The sequence below is a fragment of the Corylus avellana genome, chromosome 1 (genome assembly GCF_965113065.1).
Source record: "Corylus avellana chromosome 1, dhCorAvel1.hap1.2, whole genome shotgun sequence".
NCBI lineage: Eukaryota > Viridiplantae > Streptophyta > Magnoliopsida > Fagales > Betulaceae > Corylus > Corylus avellana.
The window spans coordinates 11773889-11801777 of NC_142490.1; the positions used below are offsets into that span (position 1 = coordinate 11773889).

The window sequence follows — 27889 nt, forward strand, 5'->3', positions numbered from 1 at the left end:
GGCTCACATTAGACTTATATAAATGATTGGGAAAAATATAAAAAAGTCCCTCAAACTATCAGTTGTTTGCAATATAGTCTTATAATATTCGAAAGGTACTAAAGTAGCCTCTAAAACTACCAAAATGTATCAAAAATGCCTCTCATTTTTTTATATTCCTATAATACCCCTATTCTTTTAACAAATAAAATAATAAAATAATTGTAAAAAAAACAAAAAAAAATAGTGAAAAATACAAAAAACCAATGGGCGAATAAATACAAAAAAAAAAAAAAAAATTGTTTGGAATAAATAAATAATTAGTCACTGTAGTTTGCCTAAATTATAAATTGCTTCATGTCGTATTAAAATAAAATCAATCGGCGAATAAAAACAATTTTTAACAGAATTTGAGTCCAGGGACTAATTTTTTTTTTTTTTTTTTTGGAATATCTCAAGAACTGTACATTTGATTTTACTTTAATACAACATGAATAGTCACTGTAGTTGCTTAAATTAGTCCCTGTAGTTGGCATAAATTATTTATTTATCCCAAAAAAACATTTTTTTTTTTTTTTGTATTTATTCATCCATTGGTTTTTTTTGTATTTTAAAAAAAATTGTTTTTTTTTTTACAATTATTCTATTATTTTATTTGTTAAAAGAATAGGGGAATTATACGAATATAAAAAAAAAAAAAAGTGGCATTATTAATACATTTGGGTAGTTTGGAGGTTACTTTAATACTTTTTAAACATTGGAGGCTATATTCTAAACCGTCGCTTTTTTATATTTTTTCCTAGAAGATACTATATTATTTGTTATTGACCATCATACCCTCCAGCCGAAAGTGCAATTCTTCTCCATTTATGTTGCGCAACGTCTCAAATGTGAAAGTTTTTTAGTGTTCCCTGGCTCAAACGTTGTAACTTGTAACCTTATTTTTCCCAAAGTCTAAACTCTATTTTTGCCCGTCTATTTAACCCGCCTAGCTCGATATCATATTATCCAATGTGTGACTTTCAGTTTGGACTAGTAGTTACAGACATTGATTTGTTTAATTAGATTAAGTATTTGACGCCCGTTTGATACAATTATTGATTTTTTTTTACCGTAATTTTAGATAAACCTGTCAACTAAATTCTGTTCATTTTCATTGTTTGATGGCGTTCCCTAAACAGAGAAGAAGTGAACCGACATCTGTGGTTTCTAATTGGTAATTTCTGGGAAAATTTGGGGTTTTCCGGACATGGGTTTTCGACTTTTTGGTGCAAATTGAAAACCCATCGACGGATTTGTCAAATTTGATGAAAAGGTGATGGCATTGAAGTGATCGTATTGGCAGAAAGAGGCTCGTATGGCGAACTTTCTTGGTGGGTTTGTATTGCCTCTGCTGCTCCTAACAGGTATGCTTTGCAATTGCAATCGTTCTTGTGGTTTTTTATTTACTTTTGTTTATTCGTATTGTTGTTGTATTAATATTTTTGTTAATATGAGTATTATTTGGTTTTTAGTTTTATTACGATTATTACTGTTGGTTTTTTAGCTGCTTAATTGTGATAGGAAGATCATTTGGAGCGAGTGAGCTGGATGGTCCTATTACTACTTTGTTCTTGAATTGAGCTAGATGATACAATTGCATTACAACCAAAATATATAGTAATTAAATTGCAAGCTTCGGTACTTATTTGTTGTAGGAAGTTACCCCTTTTCTCAAAAGTTTTAGCTAATAGGAAATTGGTAGACTTAATCATTTAAATTATATTCTAACACTCCCCCTCACATGAGTTCAAACTCCCCTTTAACAAGTGAGGTCCAACATTTGGAATTTTTAGTTGAATGGGGTGAATGATGGAAATAAGGTTCAAACTTAAGACTCTGGCTCTGATATTAAATTATCTCAAAAGCTTAAGCTAATAGGAAATTGTAGGCTTAATCATTTCAATTATATTCTAACATGTTGTGTTTTCTACAGCAGTTTGAATGATCCTCTTTTGATTTTTTCCATGGCAGTTTAAATGAATTATATCTGTACCATATTTGTATTAAATAAAAGTTGCCATTCTCTCTTACCATTTTTGAAATTTATGTATGGAACTAGTTTGAATTGTCGTCTCATAGTCTTAGAGTGAAGAGCAATATTTCCTTCTTTAAGGTGCTGTCCTGTAGACAGAAAGGTTGCATGTACAGACACACATTTGTATAAATATGTAAATTTCTTTCTTAGCTTCGTCGGCGAGTTGCTTTTGTCATAATTTCAGTGAATAGAACACATGTGTGGTTGCTTCACCTGAAGTATTGTATTGATTTGACGTGTTTTCCCCTCCTTTTTGTTGCAGCTGCTGTAATCAACTGGAGTCTGATCTCTCTAGTTGATTTGATAGCTTTCCTTCTCGTTCAATATAATGCATCAAAAATAGGTAAGCTGCTTTATGCAGTCTGAGTTCTATACTATTATTGTTCTTGCATGGTTTTAATGCCATATGCAATTATGCTTGTATGATGTTATCATTTGGAATCTTTTTCTCGGTTGGGCATTGTGGGTTTGGAGGAGCTTTTGTCAGGAAGGAACTGGAATGATTAGGAAAGATATAATAGAGGTTACATTTCTGGATAAGGAATGTAAGGAAATATGGAATGCATTCAAGAGAGTGGCATTTCCATAAAATATCGTTGCTAGTTGTGCTTTTATTCGTACCATGTCATTGATTAGTTTCCTCTTGAATATACTATAGCTATTTGATTTCTTGCATTATTGATTGAAAATAGAAAAAAGAAAAAGAAAAAAATAAATAAAAAGGGTCCCCTGATTGAGGAATCTTTACTTTGTTGATTAGCTTTGGCTCCACAGTGCTGCTCTCTGTTACATCGAATGCTATAATTCAGTGTATTATGCTATTATTATTATTCTAATACCACTAATACATTTTTTTCGTAGGCTTTCGTTCCCGAAGGCGGTTTTGGTTACTATGGCCTATTATCATCTTTTCCTTGCTTGTCATTCTTTCTCAAGTAACGTTTCTTGTCGTATGGACCGTTGAGGGAAATAAATGGAGTATAGCTGAAGCTTGGTGGGCAAAACTGATTGGATTCATGACGTAAGAATTGATGTTCTTTTTTTTTTTTTTTTTATAATTTTTATTTCTAGTTCTTAATTTCTTCTTCAAAAACTGATAATTTACCCTTTGTTGTATGCTTATGCAGAGTTCTTACCTGGAAATCTCCCTCTGTAATTTATTTCTTGATTGTACAACTACTAGCGGTTTTTGTTGCTTTAGTTGGTATATACGGAAATAGATTTGGTCTGGTTCCATGGCAGGCTTCTTGTTGGGGGCATTTCTGTTCAGTTGTTGAACATTTAGGTTTGTAAGTAGTTCATTACAGCACTATATTTTGTACAGGTTGCTTGTTCTTCAAGTTTGTTTTTAATCCTCTCTATCAATTCTTTTGCATTTTAATTGCAAATTTGTGGTGTCTGATGTCTGAAATAGAAATATATTATTGTAAATTGAACATGATTGCACACAAGTTTCGTCAGTTTTGCTTTCTCGGTTAAATCATTCTGGGTGATTGAAGTGGTGGTGGAAATGGAATTTTTTTTTTTTCCCTTTTTGAGTAGACAAAATGGAAATATTTTAACTGCTATTTTACTAGCCATGCTTGATGTCATAGGATATTCAGCAGTCAAGAAATATGGCCATAAAATGTGTGCAGCTGAAGCGGGGAATATCTGATTCTGAATTAGTGGCAAGACAAGTAAGATTTTGGGAATTAAAATGAATCCAGCTGTGAGTAGCTGGAGGCACCTTGAAGTGGAGAAGTTTGGGAACACATAAGCTGTGGGGGTTGTGTCATGTGTGCTATCACCAGTGAATGCCTTGAAGGATGGAGTTACACATGTGCTGTTGCAAGGGACAAACTTTAAGAAAGTCGGTGATATTGTAGGAGAACACATGATGGCCTGTAATTTATTGGACATTATGGCCTTGAAGTGGACTTAATTGGACAAAAATAGTTCCTATACTGGGTGGAAGGTTCCTCAATTCTGCTTATGCATGAGACTTAAAAAGTAAAGGATAGGGGAGAGATGGTGTGAACACAAACACTGTTTGTGTAGGGTCATTTAATTCGAGTTGTTCAGGATTTCTTCAATTAAAAAATGATGGGCATGCTTCAAGGCCAAAGGAAAAGGTAAACTTTTACTTATCTTTTTTCCCTTTGACTACCTTATCATATGGGGTTGGCTGTGTCTTGGAGAATCTTGCTTCCTCCCCTATTTAATTTGGCAGATATCTCGTGGGATGAACCTCCAAGGGTTGCTTGAGGAGTCTGTTGGCTAAATTGTTGTTACTTGATTACTTGACATCATTCCTTTTTATCTAGACTTGGTATTCGGTTCTTGTTTCTCTTTCATGGTTTCAATTTCCAGATCTTGGACCTGGTGTTTTTAGAGGACACTAGAAAGTATTTCATAGGGTTTTTTTTTTTTTTTGTTAAAGACAGAGTCATCTCGATACTGAGTAATCTTTTGAGTCTTTCAGTATATTATGTACCCGTGTTTTAGATGTTTGATGACTCTGAGGACTATGAAACTGTGAAGATGTTTCCTTTGGGAATATATTGAGGGGGGGTTCAGGAGGACGATACAGATGATGGATATGGAACAAAGAAATCCAAATATTAGATGAGGGTTCCCCACTAAAATTATGAGTTCAGACTTGAGATGTGGATTTACAGAATCTTTTTTCATTATGGTGGTGGTGTCTGGAAATTTTAATGAAATCTTGACATTTATTTGCTTGAACCAGTTGCAGGGACAGGACAAGCCATCTGGCAGGCTTATGAATTGAATCCCAGAATTTCTAGAACACTCCTTTGCCTCTTAGGGTTTGTTTTTAAAATATTTGTCATCACTTCTTTGTGAAAATGTCATATATTTAAAAGAATTCAAAGGTATTAAGAAGGCAGAAATTGTGTGGTTTGGACAGAGAAATCTTGGATATAGTCTTTTGAATTTCTTTCCTCTCATTTTATTGGGGAATTTTTTTAACCATTCTTCCAGTTCAATTTTGTAGATGTATTCAAAAGCGGATTTGCATTTAAAGATCAAGCCACTTATATTTAAAAACTTAGATATGGAAATCTAAAATGACCTTATACCTTTTGTATATTTATATGCCCTAGTTGTATTATTGATTTGAGTTGCATTCTCAACAAATAGGATAACTTTTGACCATGTGCCTTGAGAGAAGCAGTAGGGTTCTATCCTGCAGAGAGCTGTTTCTTTGGCTGCTTGATTGATATCATGTTTACAAAATATGGGCTTGGCATTATGAATGCTGGCATCAGGAAAATTTCAGTTGCTAATATCTGTAATACGAGCTTGGCTTGGTCCATGTTGTGCCTTTTTCTTTTCTATGCATTATTGATGTTGTAAAGTGTTAAAAAAAAAATGCATAATGGTTCATAATCAGCTGCTTTCATGTGTGTATTCCATATTTATTTATTTATGTTGCCATGATCATTGCCTCCTAAATTAAATTACATTGTATATTCTTGATTTTCCTCTTTGTATGAGTAAAATATATTTCAAATTTTTATTTGAGAATTAATTTGGAATTCTTTTTTGTTTTGGAATAAGTTAGGTTCTCGTCTTAGGGTTGCTTCCTGTTTGCTGTTGCCTGCCATTCAGCTGGTCGTGGGAATTAGCCATCCCTCATGGGTTACCCTACCATTTTTTATTGGAAGCTGTGTTGGTCTTGTGGATTGGTCTTTAACGAGCAATTTTCTAGGGCTTTTCAGGTTCTTTCTTTATGAATCTTTAATGTTTACTGGCCAATAGTGTTACTCTCTCTCTCTCTCTCTCTCTCTCTCTCAGTCAGTTGCTTGTCCCTTTTGTGGCTTATATTTGTACATATGGTCTTGAAGGTGGTGGAGGCCTCTTCAGCTCTATGCAGGCTTCAACATTGTCCTGCTTTATGTGTACCAGCTCCCAATAGGGTTCCCAAATACATTTCAATGGATAGCTGATTTCATTGGTCTGTTCAAAGTATCTGCAAATTCTGAGTGGCCTGAAATTTGTTCTTGCTTTTCTCTTGTACTTTTCTATATCATGGTATGCATCTGTTTTACAATTCTTTGATCTTCAACTCCGTTAAAATTAGCAGCAGAATACTCATTGTTGCATTTATTACTTTCATTTTCTCTGCAATTTAGGTTTTGGAGGTCCATTATGTTTTACTCTCTCCTATGTGTTGCCTTAGAATCTTTTCTGGATGTAGATTTTCACCAGATACATATTTTGTAAAATAGATCAGATCTTCTTCCATATTGTTGATAAACGGGTTTCATTTTTATTTCCTCTTGTACATTGAGTCTTCAAGTACTATTTTGGCATCAACTGAGCTTTGGTGTTGCCATGAGATTTTAAATTGTTTGATCAAGATTCAGCTTAACATTTTGAGATCCTCTGTAGTTCTTTTTGATACATGAATTTAATAGTTTTAGATTTATAATATAGAAAGATACCAAGAGTGATGATCACTTAAGCAAAGATATTGTTGGTCTTTTCTTTTGTTCTTGCAAAGCTGGATTTTTTTGTTGCAAAACTTTTTACAGTTTAGGTCATGGTATTTCATCTACAGCAGTCCTCTCTCAATATATATATAAAGGTCCAACAGTAACACAAGGATACCAAAGAGCATTTTGATGAATCCTGATGGTTGCAATGGAGTAAGTCTATACATCACCCTTGTATCACCTCAAAGCTGATGTAGCATGGTCCCCTATAACATGTGGGGCATGAAAATAGGTTTTCTTTTTTTCTTTTTTTTTTTTTGAGGGGACCACGCCACATTAGCTTTGGGGTGATGCAAGGGTGATGTATAGCATTACTCGTTGCAATGAATTAAGCAGGAAGTTTCTTACTAAAGCAACTTGTATTATAAAATTGCTTGGAAGAGCCTGTCTTTGGCTTTATAAGTACATTAATAAGATTCCCTGAAAAATTTTCTTTGGCTTTAGAAATATGCACGCAAGCTTTTGTGGTCAACCATGGAAATATCTGGCTTTGGTTTAACTAAGGCATAGTTGCTTGCTGGCTTGCATCCTCTACTCTACAATTGATTATTTACATACTAAATTCAAAAAATATCATGTTCTGCCCCATTAGTAAAAAAAGGGGTTTTATATTGATGAGAAAACAAAGTGATCGATAATTTTTTTTTTGAAAAGTAATCAAGATATCATTAAAAGCAAAAAGTGCATCTAGGCACACAAGAGAAACATCTAGCTAGAAGGAGGAAAAAGAACAAGAAATCATGAAAACTATGCACCAAAGGAGATACAAATGTAATTGTCCAAAAATAAAGAGAATTGAAGAAAAGAGACTTAAGCTCTTCCAATGTTCTCTTGCGATCTTCAAAACTTCTATCATTTCTTTCTCACCACAAACACCACAAAAGTCAAAAAGGCACCATTTTTGACACAATAGCACTCCGATTGCTACCAATAGTCCACCAACAAGCAAACTAGTCAACTACTTGTCTAGGCTTATCCCAAGACAGCTCAAAGCAACTGAAAAAAAAAAAAAAAAAAAAATCCGTAAGGCACAAGCAACCTCGCAATAGAGAAGAAGATGGTCCATGGACTCCCCATTCCTCTTTTGCGTACAGTACCTATCGACCACAATGATATGCCGCTTCCTTAGATTGTTCATGGTAAGGATCTTTCCTAGAGCCGATGACCAAGCAAAAAAAGCTGGCCTCCAAGGGACCTTAGTCTGCCAAATATTTTTCGAAGGAAAAAGAATGTCATCGTTACAAACTAGGACACTGTAGAAGGATTTCACATTGAACTATCCTCTTTTGGATGCAGCTCACCAAAGCTTGTTTTCACCTTCCTGTCTCAGTCTAACTAAAGACAACAAATTGAAGAATGAGGCAAAGACATTCATCTCTCAATCATGAGTGGTTCTAGCAAAGGTTATCTTGAGGTGCTAGAGATGCTTCTTGTAGGATTGCTTTACAGAACCAGTCTCCAAGTTATCATGTGGGAACCTATTTCTGCTCTATCTTTGATTCTTTTGAGGCCTGAACAACGAGGCATGTACCCATTGGCATGTTGGGATGTACTTTACAAATATTTGAAGTCATGATGTGGTTCTTTATGATCAACTCTGTTATTTAAAGTAAAATAGACAAGGTAAAGAGATAGAGAGAGTTGAAGTTTGACTCATATCAGATTTTAAGCTAAATCATTGGAGCCTGCGTATTTCTGGATATGCCTGTGGGTAATGTGCTTAGGTGGTCTTTTTTTTAATGTATGGAATAAAAGGAGAACTGTCACTTAGATGCCTGAGGTGCCCTCATAGCAAGGTATCTATTTCAGATGATGGATGGCAAAATTGTTAAGAGCTCCTTTTTTTGGTGGAAATTTGGATACTACGGTGAATGTCATTCTGAATGAGGTGAAATCTGGCTATTGGCCATCCAAATGTTTGCCTTGCAGGAATATAGTTCAGTTCCAACTTACTATCTGTGCAGCCATCCAAACAAGTCCTATACAATATGCAATTAAAAGCCTTCCAATATATGGTTAAAATTATCTCGTCTTTTGATATACGTGTGTGTGTGTGTATGTGTTTATGTTATTTTCTTTGTCCTTTTTTTTTTTTTGTTGCATTTTTCTCTTTGTTGTTCATGTTTGTTTCTTTTTTACCTATTTCTTTCCCCTGATGCAGCTATCTTGTGTTAAATGTGATCTGGAGGAAATGGATTATATTATGTCCACGGGAGAAAGTAGCTTGACTGAGCAACTTCTTCCCTCGAAGCATTCATTTTTCATTCGTGAATCAAGGTAATAGTATTGGAAAATTTAAATCTAGTTAACATCAAGCCATCTCCTTGCATTGATTTGTAATTGTCTAGTTCTCACAAGATAATCATTACAAAATTAAAACTGTCTGCCGAATCTAATTCGCAGTCTGAGCTCTGATGTGTTTGACCTTTTGTCTGCCATTAGGTTTGTTCTTTTATTCCTACTCTAGCAGCTAGCTAATTTGATATAGAAACTTTATCATAACTTCCCACTGTGCAGACATTGCTCAGTTGCTATGGAGTTATGGTTCTTCATCTTTGTGGTATTTGGTGTAAAATGGGTTCTGCCTAAGTCTGTTTGCTTTGCTTCAATGTTGGTGAAGGAAACCTAATTAACAGGAAAAAAGTTTGGAATTTGGTGGCTTTGTGTCTCATGTGGACTATATGGAGGGAAAGAAATGGGCAGACTATTCTTAAAGGGTAGCTCAATTGGCTAGGGAGCACACCTTAGAAGCAGAGGTCACTAATTCGAATTTTCCCCTCTTCCTCTCCTTCTCCTCATGGCCAATTACTTATAAAAAAAAAAAAAAGAAAGAAAAAAAGGGCAGACTATTGAGGGCAGGAGCTTGCACTTGATAAGTCTGGTTTGGTCGGTTCCCGATCTTTTGGATGTTGTTAGATGGAAGAAGTCCGTCAACTATACTGGATATTTTGGATTCACTGTATTTTTAAATTGTTATTGAGAGAATACTTTCCTATACAGCCTGTATACCTCGTTTTACTCCCTCTGAATTTTCACTAAATTATATTTACTTATCAAGAAAAAAACTGCCCCCTGTGCTGCCTCAACATCAAATCTACCATTTGGTACTTGTTTTAGGGATGTTGCATGTAAGAATGTGAAAATTGTGCCCCTTTTTTGACAATCTAAGCCTCTGAGGGCTGCTCTTGGAATTTGTCTGTGAAGAGGAGCTAGGGGAAGCCGTCCTTCACCATCATGACTAACTTCTTTGCCATCCCATCTTTTTAGGAGGCGTGGGGAAGAAATTTCCTTGCCTAGGTCCCTGAAAATTGAAGGAAGTTTCAGAGCAGGCTCCCGGAAGCTAAATGTTAAATTTGGTCCCTTTGATAATCCTATCTGGAATATTTCAAAGAAGGAAGTTTTCATGAGTTCTGATACTTGGGATTGACTTACACAGAAAAATCCTATTGTGGATTGGTGGCTGATTGTTTGGTTCCCTTTAGCAATTCCAAAACAGGCCTTTGTTTTGTAGTTGGTGATGAAGAACAGTTTATCCACTGGGGATCGTTTGGCTAAGTGGTGTTTCAAAGGGAATGTATCTTGTTTGTTTTGTCAAAATGGTATGGGAGCCGGGATCATTTATTTTTTGAATACAGCTTCAGCTCCCCCACATGGAGGAATGTGATATATCGATGCAATGTAGTTAACCCTCCTGTTATATGGGATGATGTTGTAAGGTTACGGGGTGAACAGTTGGAAGCAGAAGAGCTTGCATGATAACCTCTGTAGACTAGTTTTAAGGTCCTCGATCTATTTGGAAGAATAGGAATGAGATAAGGCATGGTTCAGTTCCCAAAACTGAAGAGCAGATCTTGAAGATCATCATTTGGGAGGTGAGAACCTGGATCTTGGGCAAGAGTAGATTTCAGAGAGATGAGGAAAAAGTTATGCCATGCTGTAACTGGAATATTACGGAGAAGTTACTGGTTTAGATGTGGAGTTGAGGGTTTCTGCAGAATTTTGCTTATTCTGCTGGTCTCGTATATGTTGTGCTTTCTGGTTTTGCAGAGTGGAGTTTTCTACTTTTCTCTTTAGTTGAGTTGCTTTCTTGGTGGTTTTGTGTCTAATTTGGTTTTGTTTGGGGATGTAAAGAGACTGGTCTGTAGTCTCTGTGTTTGAGTCTGGCTGTTATGCTGGTTGTTTGTAATTGGTAATCGAAAAAATGCTTATTCATAAAAAAAAAAAAAAAGTTGTAAGAGTTTCATTGATGAGAGATTGCAAAAGAAGTCCATGAAATCGATCAGGTCACCTCTTTTCCAGTTCCCTCAATGTTGATCAAGTGCTGCATAGATAATTCAGGGAAACTTAATTAGCCTTCTCAATTTTATGTTAATTGTTTCTCAAATTTTGCATTAATGAGAAAGCTTTCCTGGTGCATAAATAAGAATTTGACTAGCTTTACTATTTAAAAATTCAAATCCGTTTTTCATGAGGTCTATAGATCTGATATTCATAGATATAGTATTGGATACCTAAGACCAACCAATGCTTTGTAAAGTTTGTGCCAAACGTTGAAAGAACTTGTTCCATAGATGGAAACTTACTGCTATATATCTGGATCATTTTGTTTTTCTAACAAGATTTTTTTTTTCCTTCTTATTTGTGCTGATGTATTGCATTTCCATCATTTATCATGTTGAAAAGTTCTTTTTTTTTTTAGATTCAATGTCAGTTTGCTGAATGAGGGCCTTCTTCTGTTACTCTCTGTTGGGGAATATCTTAATTGCATTCAAGGATCTGATGCTTTCAAGCTTACATGATTGTTTCAATAATGTGCAGATCTGGTGTAAAGCATACCAATGTTTTATTGAGGGGAGCAGTGTTCCGGACATTTAGTATCAACTTTTTCACGTATGGTTTCCCGGTATATATTCGTGAACAATGTGAAGTGAACTGCTTTCTAAACTAGTCTTTGTTTCTCCTAACTAGATGAAATTTTTGATGCCTAATGAGCATGGCACTAGATGCTGACTATCCATACATGTAATTAGTTTTGAATAAATAATAATGCAGTTGTGAGTCCTGTTCCAGGAAGCCGACGCTTAGGTATTTGCTATGTCTTTAGTTTGAAACACAATGTAGATATTCCACTTGTGCTAGTCAGCTTTTAGTTTTACCTTGAATATGCTACTATTTCTCATAGTAGAAATAGTTGTAGTTACAAACACAATGTAGACATCTGTATGTAGGGAGAGACAAAAAAGTCTGCTTATGCAATGAAGAGAAAATATTTACAAACGTTTTCTCGGGAATGCATTCTCCTGAATCGAATTGGTTTCTTGTTTCACAATTATTTTATGATTTTGTGTTGATATTATTTTCTTTAAATGCTTTAATTACTTGAATCTGAATCCTCGTGGGTCTGTATTTGGTCGCTTCCTATTGAATGGGATGAGTACTGTACTGTTTTGGGCCCAAAGCTGCCAATAAGCTCTAGCTATCAGTGCCTCCTCCAGCTGTAAAAACAGGGTGGAGCATGAGGTTGTTAGTTCAAAACCCACCGAGTGTTTATGTAACTTACCAATAAAAAAATGTTTTGGACCCAAAGCTGCCAGCACCCAACCGCTACCATCTATACTAATAGGTGGGGAAGTACATAACTTTCTTTCATTGTTTATGCTCTCACTTCAAGGTGCATGGTCAGCTTATTAAGTTCTACAAGCATTTGCATCTAGTTATATCAAATGGTTTATATATAAACTTGCTGTGGTGATTTCGGCAGGTCTCCTTGTTTGCTCTTTCCTTCTGGAGTTTCCATTTTGCCAGTTTATGTGCATTTGGATTACTTGCATATGTTGGCTACATCGTATATGGCTTCCCCTCCTTATTCCGTTTGCACCGGTTGAATGGGCTGCTTCTTGTCTTCATTCTCTTGTGGGCTGTTAGCACATACATTTTCAATGTAGCATTCGCTTTCTTGAATCGGAAACTTGGAAAGGTAGTCCTCTCTTTTGGAATGAATTTTTTCTGCTTATTATTCTATGTTAGTATCAAATAGTAAAGTTATTGCTGGAATGCATATACAGGACATGGAAATTTGGGAGATGGTTGGGTTGTGGCATTATCCAATACCTGGGTTCTATCTGCTTGCACAATTTTGTCTTGGAATTTTAGTTGCCTTGGGTAATCTAGTGAACAATTCCGTTTTCCTTTACTTGTCTGATGAACATGGGCAATCTTCAGATGAGAACTCTACAGTGGAAGGTAATTAAATCCAATGTTGTCAGGAAGGTTTGTAATGCAGCATGTGTTTTGCAAACTTGTGGGAAGGTTTGAAGTGTAGCATGTGTGTCTCTGGTTTATAGTGTAGTCTGTATTTCTTTGTAAGATATGAAAGTTTTGTGATTGCTTCAAATATAATAAAATTCTTATTAAAATAAAAGGGAAATAAAAAATCAAATACAATAACAATGACACTGGTTAACTGAATCATTAATATTTTTTGGTAAGTAACTGAATGATTAATAGTCCCGCTTGCTTCACCCTTTATTTTTTTATTATTATTTTTTTTTTCTTTTTTTTTGTGTGTGTGTGTTTTAAATTAAATACCTTTTTTTTTTTTAAAAAAAGGTCGATACGTTTGTTTCCTTTTTGTTTGTTAGCTTGATACGTCTCTAAATATTTTCCTAATAATTTGGGGTTGGATACACAAATCTTGTTTTTCCATCATCTCTCTAAGGTCATATCAAACACATGGCCGGTCCATTGAGTTTTCCTAGACCATCTCAATCCGTATCTGTTTTGGTCTGCCTTGTCCTTTCACGGCTTTCAACTTCAACCATATCAGTCTTTGTAGGTGAAGTCTTTGGCTTCTCGTTGAGTGATGTTGCTCCACATGTTTTGCTGTATTGATTTACAGATCCACTCATTGGTTTCTCATTTTGTTACTTATGGTGTCAATTTTGTGAGTTTTGTTTTTCAGGACTTGTAAGATCAGATTTGTACCCTTATGTATTGAATTTTTACTCACCTTTTCTTTGGCATCTTTGCTTATATAATGTTAAATCGCCATTCATCCAAAATGCTTAAGCTAATAGGAAATGAAGAATTTAATCATTTAGTTAATATTCTAATATTCTTCCGCATGTGTGAGCTCAAACTTCCCCACAATAAGTGAGGCCCAACACATAAAATATTTAACTGAAATTGGGATAAATTGTAGAGCGAGGGTTCGAACTTAAGACTTTGGCTCTGATATCATGTTAAATCATTACTCATCCCAAAAGCTTAAGCTAATAGGAAATGGTAAATTTAATCATTTTATTAATATTCTAACATATACCATGGTAGTAGATGCAAATCTATGTACCGTTTTTGTTCTATGCATTTTCAAGAGTATATCTCCCCCAATTATTAGGCTATGTTTTAAAGATGTCATTGTTAATAACCAAAGCTTATTATGTTGCCCGACATGACAAGCATTTGCAGATTTTAATCTTGCAACCTTTCCCATGGTAGCTTTTTAGAGCTTATATGAAACCATGGAGAAGATAATTTATGTGATGCTGATGTCATTCTGATGATAAATTTTAGTTGTCTTTCTGCTGTGTTGTTTGATTTCTCATGGTTCCTGACTTATTTGTAAAGAGGTACTTCAGTTCTCCAGATTTTGTATTATGGCATCCCATTTTTTTCTTTCTGGAATGTTTCAATTCTGTATTCTTAATCCAGTTTTGCTTAGACTTGATACACTGATATTCTGTATTTGGAATATACTTCACTTCCATCTATCTGATTTTGTCTTCGCATTCTTTAATCGCAGTAGAGGAAGAGACGAAGGTATTGATTGTTGCCACAATTGCGTGGGGACTGCGCAAATGCTCTCGGGCTATAATGCTGTCACTGATATTCCTCATTGCCATGAAACCTGGTTTCATCCATGCTGTATATAGTATGTTTTCTCAACTCATTCTTAATTTTTTGTTAATAAGTAATCAGTCTATATTATTCATGAAATTGAATTATTGCATAATGCCTTTTGTTTGTCAATCTTAACTGCATAAAAGTGGATTGATATGGCATGTGTTTGTGGTTGTGGCAGTTTGCTGATATGTGTTATGTTCGATCTGTTTTTCAGTGATATTCTTTCTGATATATCTTTTGAGCCACAACAGCAGCAGAAATATACGCCAGTCTCTGATTCTTTTATGTGAGGCTCACTTTGCACTATTGTACATTCTTCAGATTGATTTGGTTTCTAATAGTTTGGAGCGAAAAGGCTCTTTTAGTATGGAAGTTCTATCGCAGTTAGGTACGCATTTGTTTTAACTGGTTCATTTTGAGTTGTTATCTTTCAAGTGGACATGGTTGTGGTCAATTATTTTCTGTATTGGAGTTTTAGTTTTGGTACTATTATGTCAAATTTCAGTATTGGAACAAAAACAAAAATTAAGCATTCCATTTTTATGTGAATTGATGCAGGTCTGCTTGAATATGACAGTTCCTGGGATTTCTTGGAAGTAGCTTTGCTTGCTTGCTTCTGTGCAATCCATAACCATGGTTTTGAGATGCTATTTTCATTCTCAGCAATTGTGCAGCACACCCCAAGCCTCCCTATTGGATTTAGCATCTTGAAAGCTGGTCTGAACAAATCGGTTCTGTTGTCAGTTTATTCCTCAACTACAAAATACAGCCAATATAACCCTTCTTATGGTACAATTTTTTTCTTGGCTTAATCTTTTGTGAATAACGTTTCCAATATAGATACTCTTAGATGTTTTTAGTGATACACTGGTCACATACTTATTTGATAATTGCATTCTTTTGGATGCGTCAATTGATTATGGTGATAATCTAGATAAAAGTTTGATGAACCAGAGTCGGATCCAATCAGCCTTATCCAAACTATTTGTTGATGGGTGTATGAATTAAAGTACGATCAATCACTTTTTGAGATCATTTCAGGGACAGCTCTCAGCCTGATGTCAACCTTCTATGAGATTGCAGATTCAAATTCTTGGATGAGATTATAGGAAAACTATGATCAGTTGCATATTCTATGTAGTTTTAAAAGACAGCAATATCTAAATCCAGTTTATGTGGACTGCTGGGTCTAGGAAATTTTTAATATGACTGCTAGTACTATTGCTGTCACTTCTGTTTTCAGTGTTATGCACTCATATGTTATGTCTTTTTTCCAGAAAGAAGGATAGCATCATTCCTCAGTGCAATTGGGCAGAAATTTCTATCTATGTATAGATCATGTGGAACCTACATTGCTTTCATAACTATTCTCCTCACGGTGTACCTGGTGAGACCCAATCACATATCATTTGGGTACATATTCCTTCTCCTTGTTTGGATAATTGGAAGACAACTTGTTGAGAGGACGAAAAGGCAGCTATGGTTTCCATTAAAAGCATATTCAATCATGGTGTTTATCTTTATCTATAGCTTGAGCAGTTTCTCCAGATTTGAGATGTGGCTGTCCAGGTTGATAGATCTCTATTTTTATTTGGGCTATAACCCGGAAGCTTCATCGTTGGAAAATGTTTGGGAATCTCTGGCAGTCTTGATTGTGATGCAACTTTATAGCTATGAAAGGAGGCAGAGTAAGTATAACAGGTCAGATGATTCGAATCGACTGGACTCTGGAGCACTTGGGTTTTTCAAACGCATTCTTATTTGGCATAGCCAGAAGATCATGTTTATTGCTTTGTTCTATGCATCTTTATCCCCAATTAGTGCACTTGGTTTTCTGTATCTACTTGGCCTTGTCATCTGTTCAACTTTACCTAAACATTCCCGGGTCCCATCCAAATTATTCTTAGTTTACACTGGATTTCTAGTGACAGCTGAATATCTCTTTCAGATGTGGGGTGAACAGGGAGGGATGTTTCCTGGACAGAAACACTCCAATCTATCCCTTTTTTTAGGTTTCTCTGTATTTAAGCAGGGCTTTTGGGGAATAGAATCAGGCTTGAGGGGAAAAGTTCTGGTGATTGCTGCATGTACTCTTCAGTACAATGTCTTCCATTGGTGGGAGAAAATGCCAAGTCTTATTCTAAACAAAGGGCAGTGGGAAGAGCCTTGTCCCTTGTTTGTTTCAGAAGAGGATGTCTCAGTTGGTGTTACCCTTTCTAATGAGGACAATAAGCAATTGTCAGATTCTGGCGCACTGTCTGTAAAACAAGAGGGGGTGAAAAGCAACTCACAGCCATATTTCACCTCTGGTCTGTCTCAAGCATCTCATCCCGTATCCTCTAAAGCAGCAGGCTCTGAGGGTGCAAGTGCTAGTAAATATTCATTTGGCTATATCTGGGGAAGCACCAGGGAGAGTCATAAGTGGGACAAGAAGAGGATTCTTGCATTGAGAAAGGAGAGATTTGAAACACAGAGGACTCTTTTGAAAATATATTTGAAGTTTTGGATGGAGAATTTGTTTAATCTCTTTGGTCTTGAGATAAATATGTTTGCCTTGCTTCTTGCCAGCTTTGCTTTGTTGAACGCCATCTCTATGCTATATATTGCACTGCTTGCTGCTTGCATCCTTCTGGATCGGCACATTATTCGTAAATTGTGGCCCGTGTTAGTGTTCTTGTTCGCTTCTATTCTTATTCTTGAGTACTTTGCCATCTGGAAGAACATGTGGCCTTTGAACCAACATAGTCCAAGTGAGACTGATGTACAATGCCATGACTGCTGGAGAAGCTCGACTCTAAATTTCCAGTATTGCAAGAACTGTTGGTTGGGTATTACTTTCTTGGCATGTTATAATTGCTGATTAGTTGGCTATTTATCTTATTTGTGTATCCATGAAATATGCTGGTATAATGAATAAATTTTATCTTCTGAGAACGCCTAAATGTTCAGATGCTCTAGCTATTCAGTCTCTGGCTAACTTTTAATCTTCTTGCTGTCTGTAAGAATAGTGTTTCTTCTTTTTTTGTACCTTTTTCTGCATCTGAAAGAAATGCGTTAGAGATGTTTGATATGGACTTTGAAGAGCTTTTATAGTTTTTTCTTCCATCAAACTGCAACCATTTTATTGGTTCCTTCAATTTGGCTGAAGTCTTGGACCATGTCCTGAGCCATACCAAATGATTTTTTGATGATTTTAAATTTATTTGTTTTCCATTTTCATCTCTTGTTCTCTATGCAGTTTAAGCCATTAATCTTTATCCGTTAACATTTTCTTCAGGACTTATTGTTGATGATCCTCGAATGCTTATCAGCTACTTTGTTGTCTTCATGCTTGCTTGTTTCAAACTTCGTGCTGATCGCTTGTCCAGTTTCTCAGGGTCATCGACATCTCGCCAGATGATATCTCAACGTAAAAACGCATTTGTTTGGAGAGATCTATCTTTTGAAACTAAAAGCATGTGGACATTTCTTGACTACCTGAGGCTTTACTGCTATTGTCATCTATTGGATCTTGTGCTTGCATTGATATTGATTACTGGAACCCTCGAGTATGACATTCTGCACCTTGGTTATCTTGCTTTCGCACTGATTTTCTTTCGAATGAGACTTGAAATACTGAAGAAGAAGAACAAGATATTCAAGTTCTTGCGCATATACAACCTTGTTCTTATTGTTCTTTCTCTTGCGTATCAATCTCCTTTTGTGGGAGAATTTTGTCCTGGGAATTGTGAGACAGTGGATTACATTTATGAAATGATTGGATTTTATAAATATGATTATGGATTCCGGATTACTGCAAGATCTGCCCTAGTTGAAATTATCATATTTATGCTTGTGGCACTTCAGTCATATATGTTTTCCTCCCAAGAGTTTGATTACGTGTCTCGATATCTTGAAGCAGAGCAAATTGGTGCCATTGTGCATGAGCAAGAAAAGAAAGCTGCATGGAAAACTGCTCAGTTACAGCATATTCGTGAATCTGAAGAGAAGAAACACCAGCGTAACTTGCAAGTGGAGAAGATGAAATCTGAGATGCTCAACTTGCAAATCCAGCTTCACAGCGTGGGGTCAACTGCCAATTGCAACGTCACTTCTCCTTGCAGTGAAGGCCTAAGGAGAAGGAGTACTTCTATTACTTCAAATAATGAAGCTGGGACCCCTGATAAGGAACTAATTCTCGGGAAACAAGAACAGATTATCAGAGAGGAGTCATTATTCCCTTTTGAATTGCATGAATCTGCTCCTAGTATGACTGCAGAAAGTCCATCAGCAGCTGAGTCTACAAAGCATTCAGTGGGATCTCTTCATTGTGAGATCACTGAAGTTGAATTGGATGTTTCTGATAGTGCATTTTTTGATTTAGACAAGAAAGAGAAAGACAAAAGCCAAGCAAAGGAAAACCTATTAACATCGGCAGTACAGATGATAGGTGATGGTGTTTCCCAAGTACAATCTATTGGAAATCAGGCAGTCAACAACCTTGCGAGTTTCTTGAACATAGAACAAGAAGATTCAGGTATGAAAGAGAACATGTTTGCAGAGAATGGAGTATATGATGAGATGGAGAGCCAAAAAATGGGGTACTTGTGTATGGAATCTATGGATCGCTCATCTTCTCTGCAGTCTGATCAAAGTTTTGATGCTGCAAGTCTGCAGTTAGGAAGGATCTTTCGTCACATATGGTCCCAAATGAGATCCAACAATGATGTTGTGTGTTATTGTTGCTTTGTTCTTGTCTTCTTGTGGAACTTCAGTTTGCTTTCTATGGTGTATCTTGCAGCTCTATTCTTGTATGCTCTATGTGTAAGTACCGGCCCAAGTTACATCTTCTGGGTTATCATGCTAATCTACACAGAAGTTTATATTTTGCTTCAGTATCTGTACCAAATTATCATCCAGCACTGTCGGTTAAGTATTGACTCAGACCTACTTCGTGAGTTGGGATTCCCTGCTCATAAAATCAGGTCGTCCTTTGTTGTCAGTTCTTTACCTTTTTTTCTTGTCTACTTATTTACCCTCATACAGAGCTCTATAACTGCAAAAGATGGTGAATTGATGTCTTCTACAGACTTCAATTTCTTTAAGAAGAATGCTCTCTATAGAAAAGAGGATCTTGGGAATTATAGCTCGCAAGAGAGCACATTGGGGCTGCTACAGCTGATTGCAAATACAGTAAAATTGATAATCAGAAGCTTTTTTAGGTTCTGGAAAGCATTGACACACGGAGCAGAATCTCCTCCTTACTTTGTCCAGGTGTCTATGGATGTCAAATCCTGGCCAGAGGATGGGATTCAACCAGAGAGGATTGAGTCTGGAATAAACCAATTGCTAAGAATTGTCCATAATGAAAGATGCAGAGAAAAAAACCCTAACCTCTGCCCTTTTGCTAGTAGGGTTCATGTTCAAAGCATTGAAAAAAGCCAAGAAACCCCAAATATGGCGTTGCTTGTTTTTGAGGTTGTATATGCATCCCCTTTAACGGAGTGTGCTTCAGCAGAATGGTACAAGTCACTTACTCCAGCAACTGATGTGGCAAAGGAGATTCTTGAAGCACAGCATGCTGGGTTTCTTGAAGAAATGGGATTCCCTTACCCTATACTCTCTGTAATCGGGGGAGGCAAAAGAGAAGTTGATCTGTATGCCTACATATTTGGTGCAGATTTGACTGTATTTTTTCTAGTTGCAATTTTCTACCAATCAGTCATAAAGAATAATAGCGAATTTCTCGATGTGTATCAGCTTGAGGATCAGTTTCCGAAAGAGTTCGTATTTATCTTAATGGTAAGTCTAGTGATATGTTTCTTTCGTTGTTCTGTACCATTGCTTTATTGAAATCAACTTTTTGAAGAGTTGCAAATTTGAACTCCTTTGTGTCAACTGATGTCCATATCACTTTGACTCATTTCTTGGGTCTGAGAAATGGGACAACAATCATGAAAACCATAAAAAACTAAGTTGGAAATTTTGTCAACCGGAAATTCTTATCCCAAACTTTGTCAGCTTTCTGACTTGATTAACTTGTGTCATTTCTAAAAGAACGATAGTTTGAATATCTTCCATGTGTATTTCTGACCCAAATAATCTATTTTTTATAGGAATTTTAAAGTATAATTTGGGATCTTTCTTCTTTTCTTTTGCATATCTCTGTATACATCCCATTTACTAGGGGATGCTCCCCCTCCCCCCCTTTGAATGAATTTTACTTATCAAAAGGATATAAATTTAGGGACCCCTTGCTACTTTGTTTACTTGGGAGAAGTATGTCAGATTAATAATTAGTCCTTTGCATTTTGTATGGGTAATATGGCTGGGATATGCATGTTAGCTTCCTAACTAGGTTGAATGCGTATTCCCTGCAGATTATCTTTTTCATGATCGTGCTTGATCGCATAATTTACCTCTGTTCCCTCGCAACGGGAAAAGTTGTTTTCTACCTTTTCAACCTCATCCTCTTCACGTATTCAGTTACAGAGTATGCTTGGCACATGGAGCCTTCCCAACAACATGCTGCAGGGTTAGCACTTCGTGCTATATATCTTGCTAAAGCCATATCTTTAGCTCTGCAGGCTATACAAATTCGATATGGGATTCCTCACAAAAGCACCTTGTATCGGCAATTCTTGACCAGTGAAATTTCCCGAATTAATTACTTAGGCTATAGACTTTATCGTGCTCTTCCCTTCTTATATGAATTGCGATGTGTACTTGACTGGTCGTGCACAACAACATCTTTGACCATGTATGACTGGCTGAAGGTGAGTCCTTGAAATACATATCCTTAACATTCCCCTAACCTTTGAAACTATAGTACCATTGATTACCTTTTGTATAATCATTACAATTAGTCTTTTATCATCATTATCATTGTTATTGTCATTATCATTATCATCATTGTAGAGAGGACAAAAAATAAAAAAAATAAAAAAAATAAAAAAAATGCTGAATTCTATTAGTGTATTAATATTTATCGGAAGATTAGAACCATGAAATCAAGCCAACTATTTTAGCCAGAGGAATGCCTATGGCAAAATACCATGCGATTGCTTCCAATGTCATGGTAGATATCTTGCTAGATGTGGAAGATGGAGAGTGCTTTTATCTTTGTTATCTACTCTATGCTCCTTTTATCTCTCCTTGACTGTTTCTCCTTATGTTTCTTGTGAAGCATATCTATTCCGCTTGTGTCAAATTGAATGGTAGTTAACGAACTTTCATTGGATCACATCTGGATAATTTTAACAAGACTGACCAAAAACAACTTAACTAAATTCAATTAAGTCCAATCCTAATTAAATTGGGGCTGGGTATAGGCCCTCATCAATAAATTGGTGTCGGCCACATGTATTCTTTTTCACCATTCTCTCCTATTTAAAATTGTATACTCTTTGTGGCTCCCCTATATATATGTTTTTTTTTTTTAATTACTTTTGCCCATGTTCTACTAGAGGCCTCTCTACTCTTCTCACTCTTTCAACTTGAATTAAATCACTCTTTCCCATGGTGTATTAATCAGTCTACATTGCACATTACCAAATCATCTTAAGCAACTTTTCATCATCTTTTCCTCAATAGGGGCCACCCCTACGTTTGAATGAATGATTTCTTTTTTTTTGATGAGTAATAAAAACATTTTAATAAAAGTCGTTCACTTAGTATTCCTGCTCATCCATCTTGAACATCCGTATTTTGAATATTCTGTACCATAGGGCATAACTGTTTTTATAATTCCTATAGAATTTTCCCTATTGTAATAAGACATGATTATTTTAGTAAATATGATTCCCATACTATCAACATTCTGCTCATTCACTTTTTACTATTCCTCCATCCATCACAACTGTTCTTATTTTATGAAGATGTGACTCGTACAAAATTAATCTTGGTCGTTGCTGTAAACATATTTTCTACTGATACCTCTACTTGTTCTCATATTAGTTAAAGCTGTGTCATATATATATATATATATATATATATATATATATATATATATATATATCCTTAACCACATTAATACTTCAAAGAAACTTTTTTTTTTCCCCAGAACCAACCATTACCTCATCAGGACCTCTATCATATGCTTTCTCTAGATTGAAGAAAACTATATATGAGATCTTTACTCATTTCTTTACATGTCTCCATTGGACACCTATGTAAGAAAATAACTTCTCTAGTACATCGTCCTAGCAAAAAGCCAAATTGATGGCCAATTCTGTTGTTTCATGTCCTAATGTATGCTCAGTAATTGTCTCCAAAGTTTCATGGGGTGACTCATAAGCTTAATCTCCATCAATCATTTTTGTTTGCACTCAAGATCTTCTGAAAAAATAAGTCAAGCATCCAACATCTCATTACCAAAGGTCTTCCAAAATTCAATAGGAATTCTAGCAGGCCCCACAGTTTTCCTATTATCTTGACCATCCTAATTTTTTGTATGAACCTATGATTTTTATCCTCAGCAGGGTGACCAAGTTCTTCTAAATTCCCTGCATGACTACCATTAAATAGTTTTTTTGGGTTAATTACCTTTTCTCCCCCTAAACGACCATTCTTCTTGAACTAATATTTTCTTTACAAAAAATCCTGCATTTAGTCAAAATCATTAAAAGAACGTGAAATGACAAAGATACCTTAAGTTTAGAAACTAAATTTACTTGTCCATGTCCATAAAATTATTTATCAAAAGCTGCAAATACAAAAGAAAATTCTGTTCAAATAAACTTAAGACTAAACCCTAACCCTAACCCTAGTGGTACTTGGGCTAATGGCCCGCTAAAATAACATAAAGTCAAAATGAAAATAAATATAGTCCAAATGAAACTAATACAACCCATCTGAAAATAAATAATAAAAAAACAATGCAACTAAATAAAAGCCCATTGAAGCCCAATAATGATCCAGCTCATGTAATCTATGGCTCGTATTTGGTGCTCCGCATCAAAATGGATTATTGATGTGAGATCATGTGGTTAGATCTCTTTGGCAGTAGCCAATTTTTATAACTTGATAATCGATAATGTATTCGGCATGATTAAATTTCTTGGTGAGCTCATGAACAATGCTTTTACGTTTCAGCTTCACCGTATAACTCTGCCTACTGTAGCTTTGTCATATGTAATCTGCATACCTGTCATTTGTTATTCAATTATCGTGTCTTTTAATTAATAATTAACCGTTTGTTGGGTATATCTTTTCTAGTAATAGCTTATAGCTGAAACTAAAGAATGGCTTTCTTCTTAGTTGGAGGACATACATGCAAGCTTGTACCTTGTCAAATGTGATGCAGTCTTGAATAGAGCTACGCACAAACAAGGAGAGAAGCAAACAAAAATGACCAAATGTTGTAATGGGATATGTCTGTTCTTCATATTAATCTGCGTTATCTGGGCTCCTATGCTGGTAAGCAACTTCCAAAGCAGAAGCTTGTCGATAAATAATATTAAATGTGTCCTAAACTTCTGTTTGGAAGATTCATAGCATTTAGGAACAAAAATAGTTGGAGCTTTATAAAGCAGTTGACGGTCTTAATTACTAATGACGTTGAGATTAAAAAGAAGTGTATATGAGCTTTAGGAGGAATCCCTTAAAAAAGATATTGAATTTTAGAAACTCTTCTGGAAAGATTTCATGATAATAAAAAGTTTTAGTACTTCAAAGCTTTAATATGCTTGGAAATTCTACTCATAAGTGTCTTACAGAGATGCTTGATTGTATGACTCTTTATTCTATTCATAGGTTGAGTTTCTATGATTTTTTTTATTACCCATCATTAATGAATACTGAAAGAAAATGCAGAAAGGTAATTACTTGTGCTTCTAGATCTTGATTGGGCTGAATAACATTTCAGAATCTGCGACAAATTGCTTCTGAATCTATATTGCTGGATATATTAGATGGGTAGAACCTATTATGAACACCAACTTTGTTTAAGATGTTTTAAATGACTAAGAACAAGTAAAATGCAGAAGATAATTATCTTTTTTTTTTTAGTATATATGTAATAATTATGTCAATCCCCACTCACTTCAATTTCAGAATACTCTTAAAGAGCTTTTGTTATATTGCTTTTTTATTTCTACAATTACATTCGGTATCCAAACTTATAAAACAATCAAGACTAACACAAAGAGGATCTTGCTTGAATGGATGCATGTCTGCCATGTGCAAAGAGGAAAGGAGAGAGGGGGGAGTCTTGTGGAAAAAATTTAGACTTTACAAAGAGGAGGAGAATTCATAAGTAAATAAAAGAAAAAGGGAAAGGAATAATTTGATGAAAAAAAAAGAGACGAGAGAGGGAAAAAGCCTAGAGAATGTGGTTTAAACACCAGAGAAGACCCTGAGAGTGTATGAACCCTTGAAATTCCTTTGTATCTACAGATTCTTCCATGGATAGAAACTATCTTCTCAATTTTCCTGTCTATGGACAGCAGTGCAGATCCTTAGAGATATAACTTATTCAAGATCAGAGTACATCTATCTGCTGGCTTCCTTTAACTCTTCATTTAGATGAAGTTAAGCAGAAGCAATCATCTTAAAGGCCCTGGTAAATTACAAGGGAGTTTCTCCCTCAAAAGAGTCGTTGCATTGTCTAGAATATAATGTCAATAAGGGGTAAGCATGATCCTCTCTTCATCACCATCTATTCTAATTGTGCATGTACTTTTCGTTTCTCCTTACAGATGTATAGCAGTGGTAACCCGACAAACATTGCCAACCCTGTTAAAGATGCCAATGTTCAGGTTGATATTAAAACAGCGAGTGGAAGGTTGACCTTGTACCAAACTACTCTTTGTGAAAGACTCCAATGGGATAAGCTCAATGCTGATATTAATCTTGATCCCAGAGGTGTTTTGGACACATATAATGAGAATGATATCCAGTTGATATGCTGCCAAGCTGATGCCAGTATATTGTGGCTTGTCCCCAATGTGGTTCAGACGAGATTCATTCAGTCCCTTGACTGGGAGATGGACATGGATATTATTTTTACTTGGGTACTTACCAGGGACAGGCCAAAGGGCAAGGAAGTTGTGAAATATGAAAGAACTATTGATCCTCCATATCTTCCAAAAAAATCAGACGTTCAAAAAGTTCTCAATGGCTCTATGAACAGCTTTAGGATATATAATTTATATCCAAGATACTTCCGTGTTACTGGTTCTGGTGATATCAGACCTTTGGAACAAGAGGTATGCCACACCTTTTTATTTTTAATTTTAGGAAAAACTTCAGAAAACCCCTCTAAATTTCCACGCGTTTTGAAATTACTCCTCTAAAGTTCGACTTAAGACCTTTAACGTTGATACCATGTTAAATCACCACTTATCCCAAAAGCTTAAACTGATAAAAAATAATAAATTTATTCATTTAATTAATTTTCTAACAGTATTTTGCATATGTAATAACTGTTAATCTATAACTATAGTGGTAAAATCTTTTGAATGATATCAGAGCTTATCTTTCATTTAATTATTTTTTCTTTTTTTAAACAATACTCCACTCTCTCTTCTCCATAATCAAATGCCCCTTACTTTGTTTTGGGCCTTCCCATACTTCTTAGCCATTTTTGCTTCTCCTCCTCCCTTGTTTCGTAAAATTTCAAATATCCATCATGGTAGTAAAAAATGAACGAAGAACAAGGCCTTCTCAGCCATGGCTTTTATTAGGATTTTAAGATGAAATATGAGCCTTTGGTTAGACTTCCAAATTTAATTATATTATTGTCCAACTTTTTAGGAATTTCCTTTAAAGTTTCTGTTCAGCGCAGGGGCTGTTGGGTCAGGGCCTCAGTTACTCTGTCCTTTAAATGATCACATATACTGTTTATTCAGACCTTGGAAACAGATATTTTGCAAGATAACTAAAACGCAAACAATTTACAGGAAATTTCTGTTAGTGCGGATCTTGTTATAAATCGTGTGGATAATGAATGGTGGTCCTTCCATGATGTGAATTCTTCGAATGTTACCGGATGTGGACGTTTGACAGGACCCATGGCCATCATAATATCTGAGGAAACACCGCCGCGTAAGTTTTTTAAGGATTTTTATATCAGTTCAAATATTGGTTTTATTGTATTTTTTTGTGCTTTTTTTTTTTTTTTTCTTTTATTGATGTATTGTTAATACTGCCATACTATTTCAGAAGGTATTATTGGTGACACTCTCAGCAAGTTCAGCATATGGGGGCTGTACATAACCTTTGTTCTTGCAGTTGGCCGTTTTATCAGACTTCAATGCTCTGACTTAAGAATGAGAATCCCCTATGAGAACCTTCCTTCCTGCGACAGGTAAAACATTCTTATGTACCATTCTCCAATTAATGATGCCTCACTTTCATTATAATCTGTGCTCGCTTTTCTCTGCCACAATGGTCAATTTCATCGTTGGCAGATGAAAAAATGATGATTTGCTTACTTGATGTTCTTATGCTCTCTTTGAAGTTGGGATTTGTCAGTTTTCCCCCCTCTCGTTAATCCCTTATCCATAAAAAGATGGCTAGGGCAGAGGTGGGAGAAGTATCTTGTGACTGCTTTGTAGTAAGCCCATTTTCAATTTCTTCTGATGTAGGTTGATAGCCCTATGTGAGGATATATATGCTGCAAGAGCAGAGGGTGAGCTTGGAGTAGAAGAGGTACTTTACTGGACGCTGGTGAAGATTTATAGGTCACCACACATGCTGCTTGAGTACACCAAAACTGAGTAGAAGAATCCAATGCAAATGCTGCCTTCACTTCCCAACAACTTCTCACACCTAGGTATAGCAGAAGAAGGTACTAACTAGCATTCATTTATATTGGTAGGATACAACCAATCACAATTCTTCTCTTGCGCTCCTGAGAAGCTCTCTGGCCATACTAAATCTCCTTTAATTTTGGTTACTGAATTCTAGATGTTTATCATACCGGCATTCCGGCATCTTGTGCTCTAAATTTCCCTATGTATTTGTGCTACGTATGTGCATCTGGAATTCTATTCAACAAAATCAGATAGAACCATACTAATTAGGAAAAAAAATTACTTCAAGTTTCTCTCTCTCTCTCTCTGTACACGCGCTCGCACTTGTGTGCGCGCGCGCATGCATGCCCATGTGTTGCAGGCCATGTGTGTGTATTGTGAATGCTATAAAATCTCCATCTAACTAATTTCGGCCAATCAAGTCTCTCCTTTAATTTACCCTCATCAAATTGGGCGACCAATTTTTCATGGAGCTTTCTCGGCACTGTGTTAAAATTGGCGGATGGGTTATCATATCAAGTCTCTAAGATGGTGGTGGTTGAACGTTCTCAATGTTCTCACACCCATGGACAACACAAGGGTTTTTGGAGAATAAATCTTAGAATTTGAAATGAACCTATTATTGATTTCTGTCTAAAAGAAGTACAATTTACAGCTTGCCTGTAACAATAAACTCTCACTGCAGCCATTTAAGC

At 35.8% G+C, this 27889-nt stretch overlaps 1 protein-coding gene across 1 annotated transcript; it reads left to right on the forward strand.

The window, feature by feature from the left end:
* The first annotated feature begins 1015 nt into the window (after positions 1-1015).
* On the forward strand, positions 1016-27491 carry LOC132172184 (piezo-type mechanosensitive ion channel component). Its single transcript, XM_059583632.2, has 21 exons — positions 1016-1385; positions 2319-2399; positions 2918-3077; positions 3184-3341; positions 5625-5781; positions 5908-6094; positions 8720-8835; positions 11377-11461; positions 12320-12535; positions 12624-12801; positions 14360-14488; positions 14675-14848; positions 15019-15249; positions 15738-17288; positions 17738-20241; positions 20820-21215; positions 23698-23856; positions 25137-25646; positions 26340-26484; positions 26602-26746; positions 27027-27491. The coding sequence occupies exons 1-21, from the start codon at positions 1337-1339 to the stop codon at positions 27160-27162; spliced, it is 7467 nt and encodes a 2488-aa protein (XP_059439615.2). The 5' UTR covers positions 1016-1336; the 3' UTR covers positions 27163-27491.
* The last annotated feature ends 398 nt before the right edge of the window (positions 27492-27889 follow it).

Excerpts from the sequence above, each read along its gene's own strand:
- LOC132172184 (XM_059583632.2), top strand. The coding sequence starts at position 1,337 with ATGGCGAACTTTCTTGGTGGGTTTGTATTGCCTCTGCTGCTCCTAACA. Across the intron at positions 5,782-5,907 it reads AATTTTCTAGGGCTTTTCAG|GTGGTGGAGGCCTCTTCAGC; the intron begins GTTCTTTCTTTA and ends ATGGTCTTGAAG. Across the intron at positions 26,747-27,026 it reads AACCTTCCTTCCTGCGACAG|GTTGATAGCCCTATGTGAGG; the intron begins GTAAAACATTCT and ends CTTCTGATGTAG.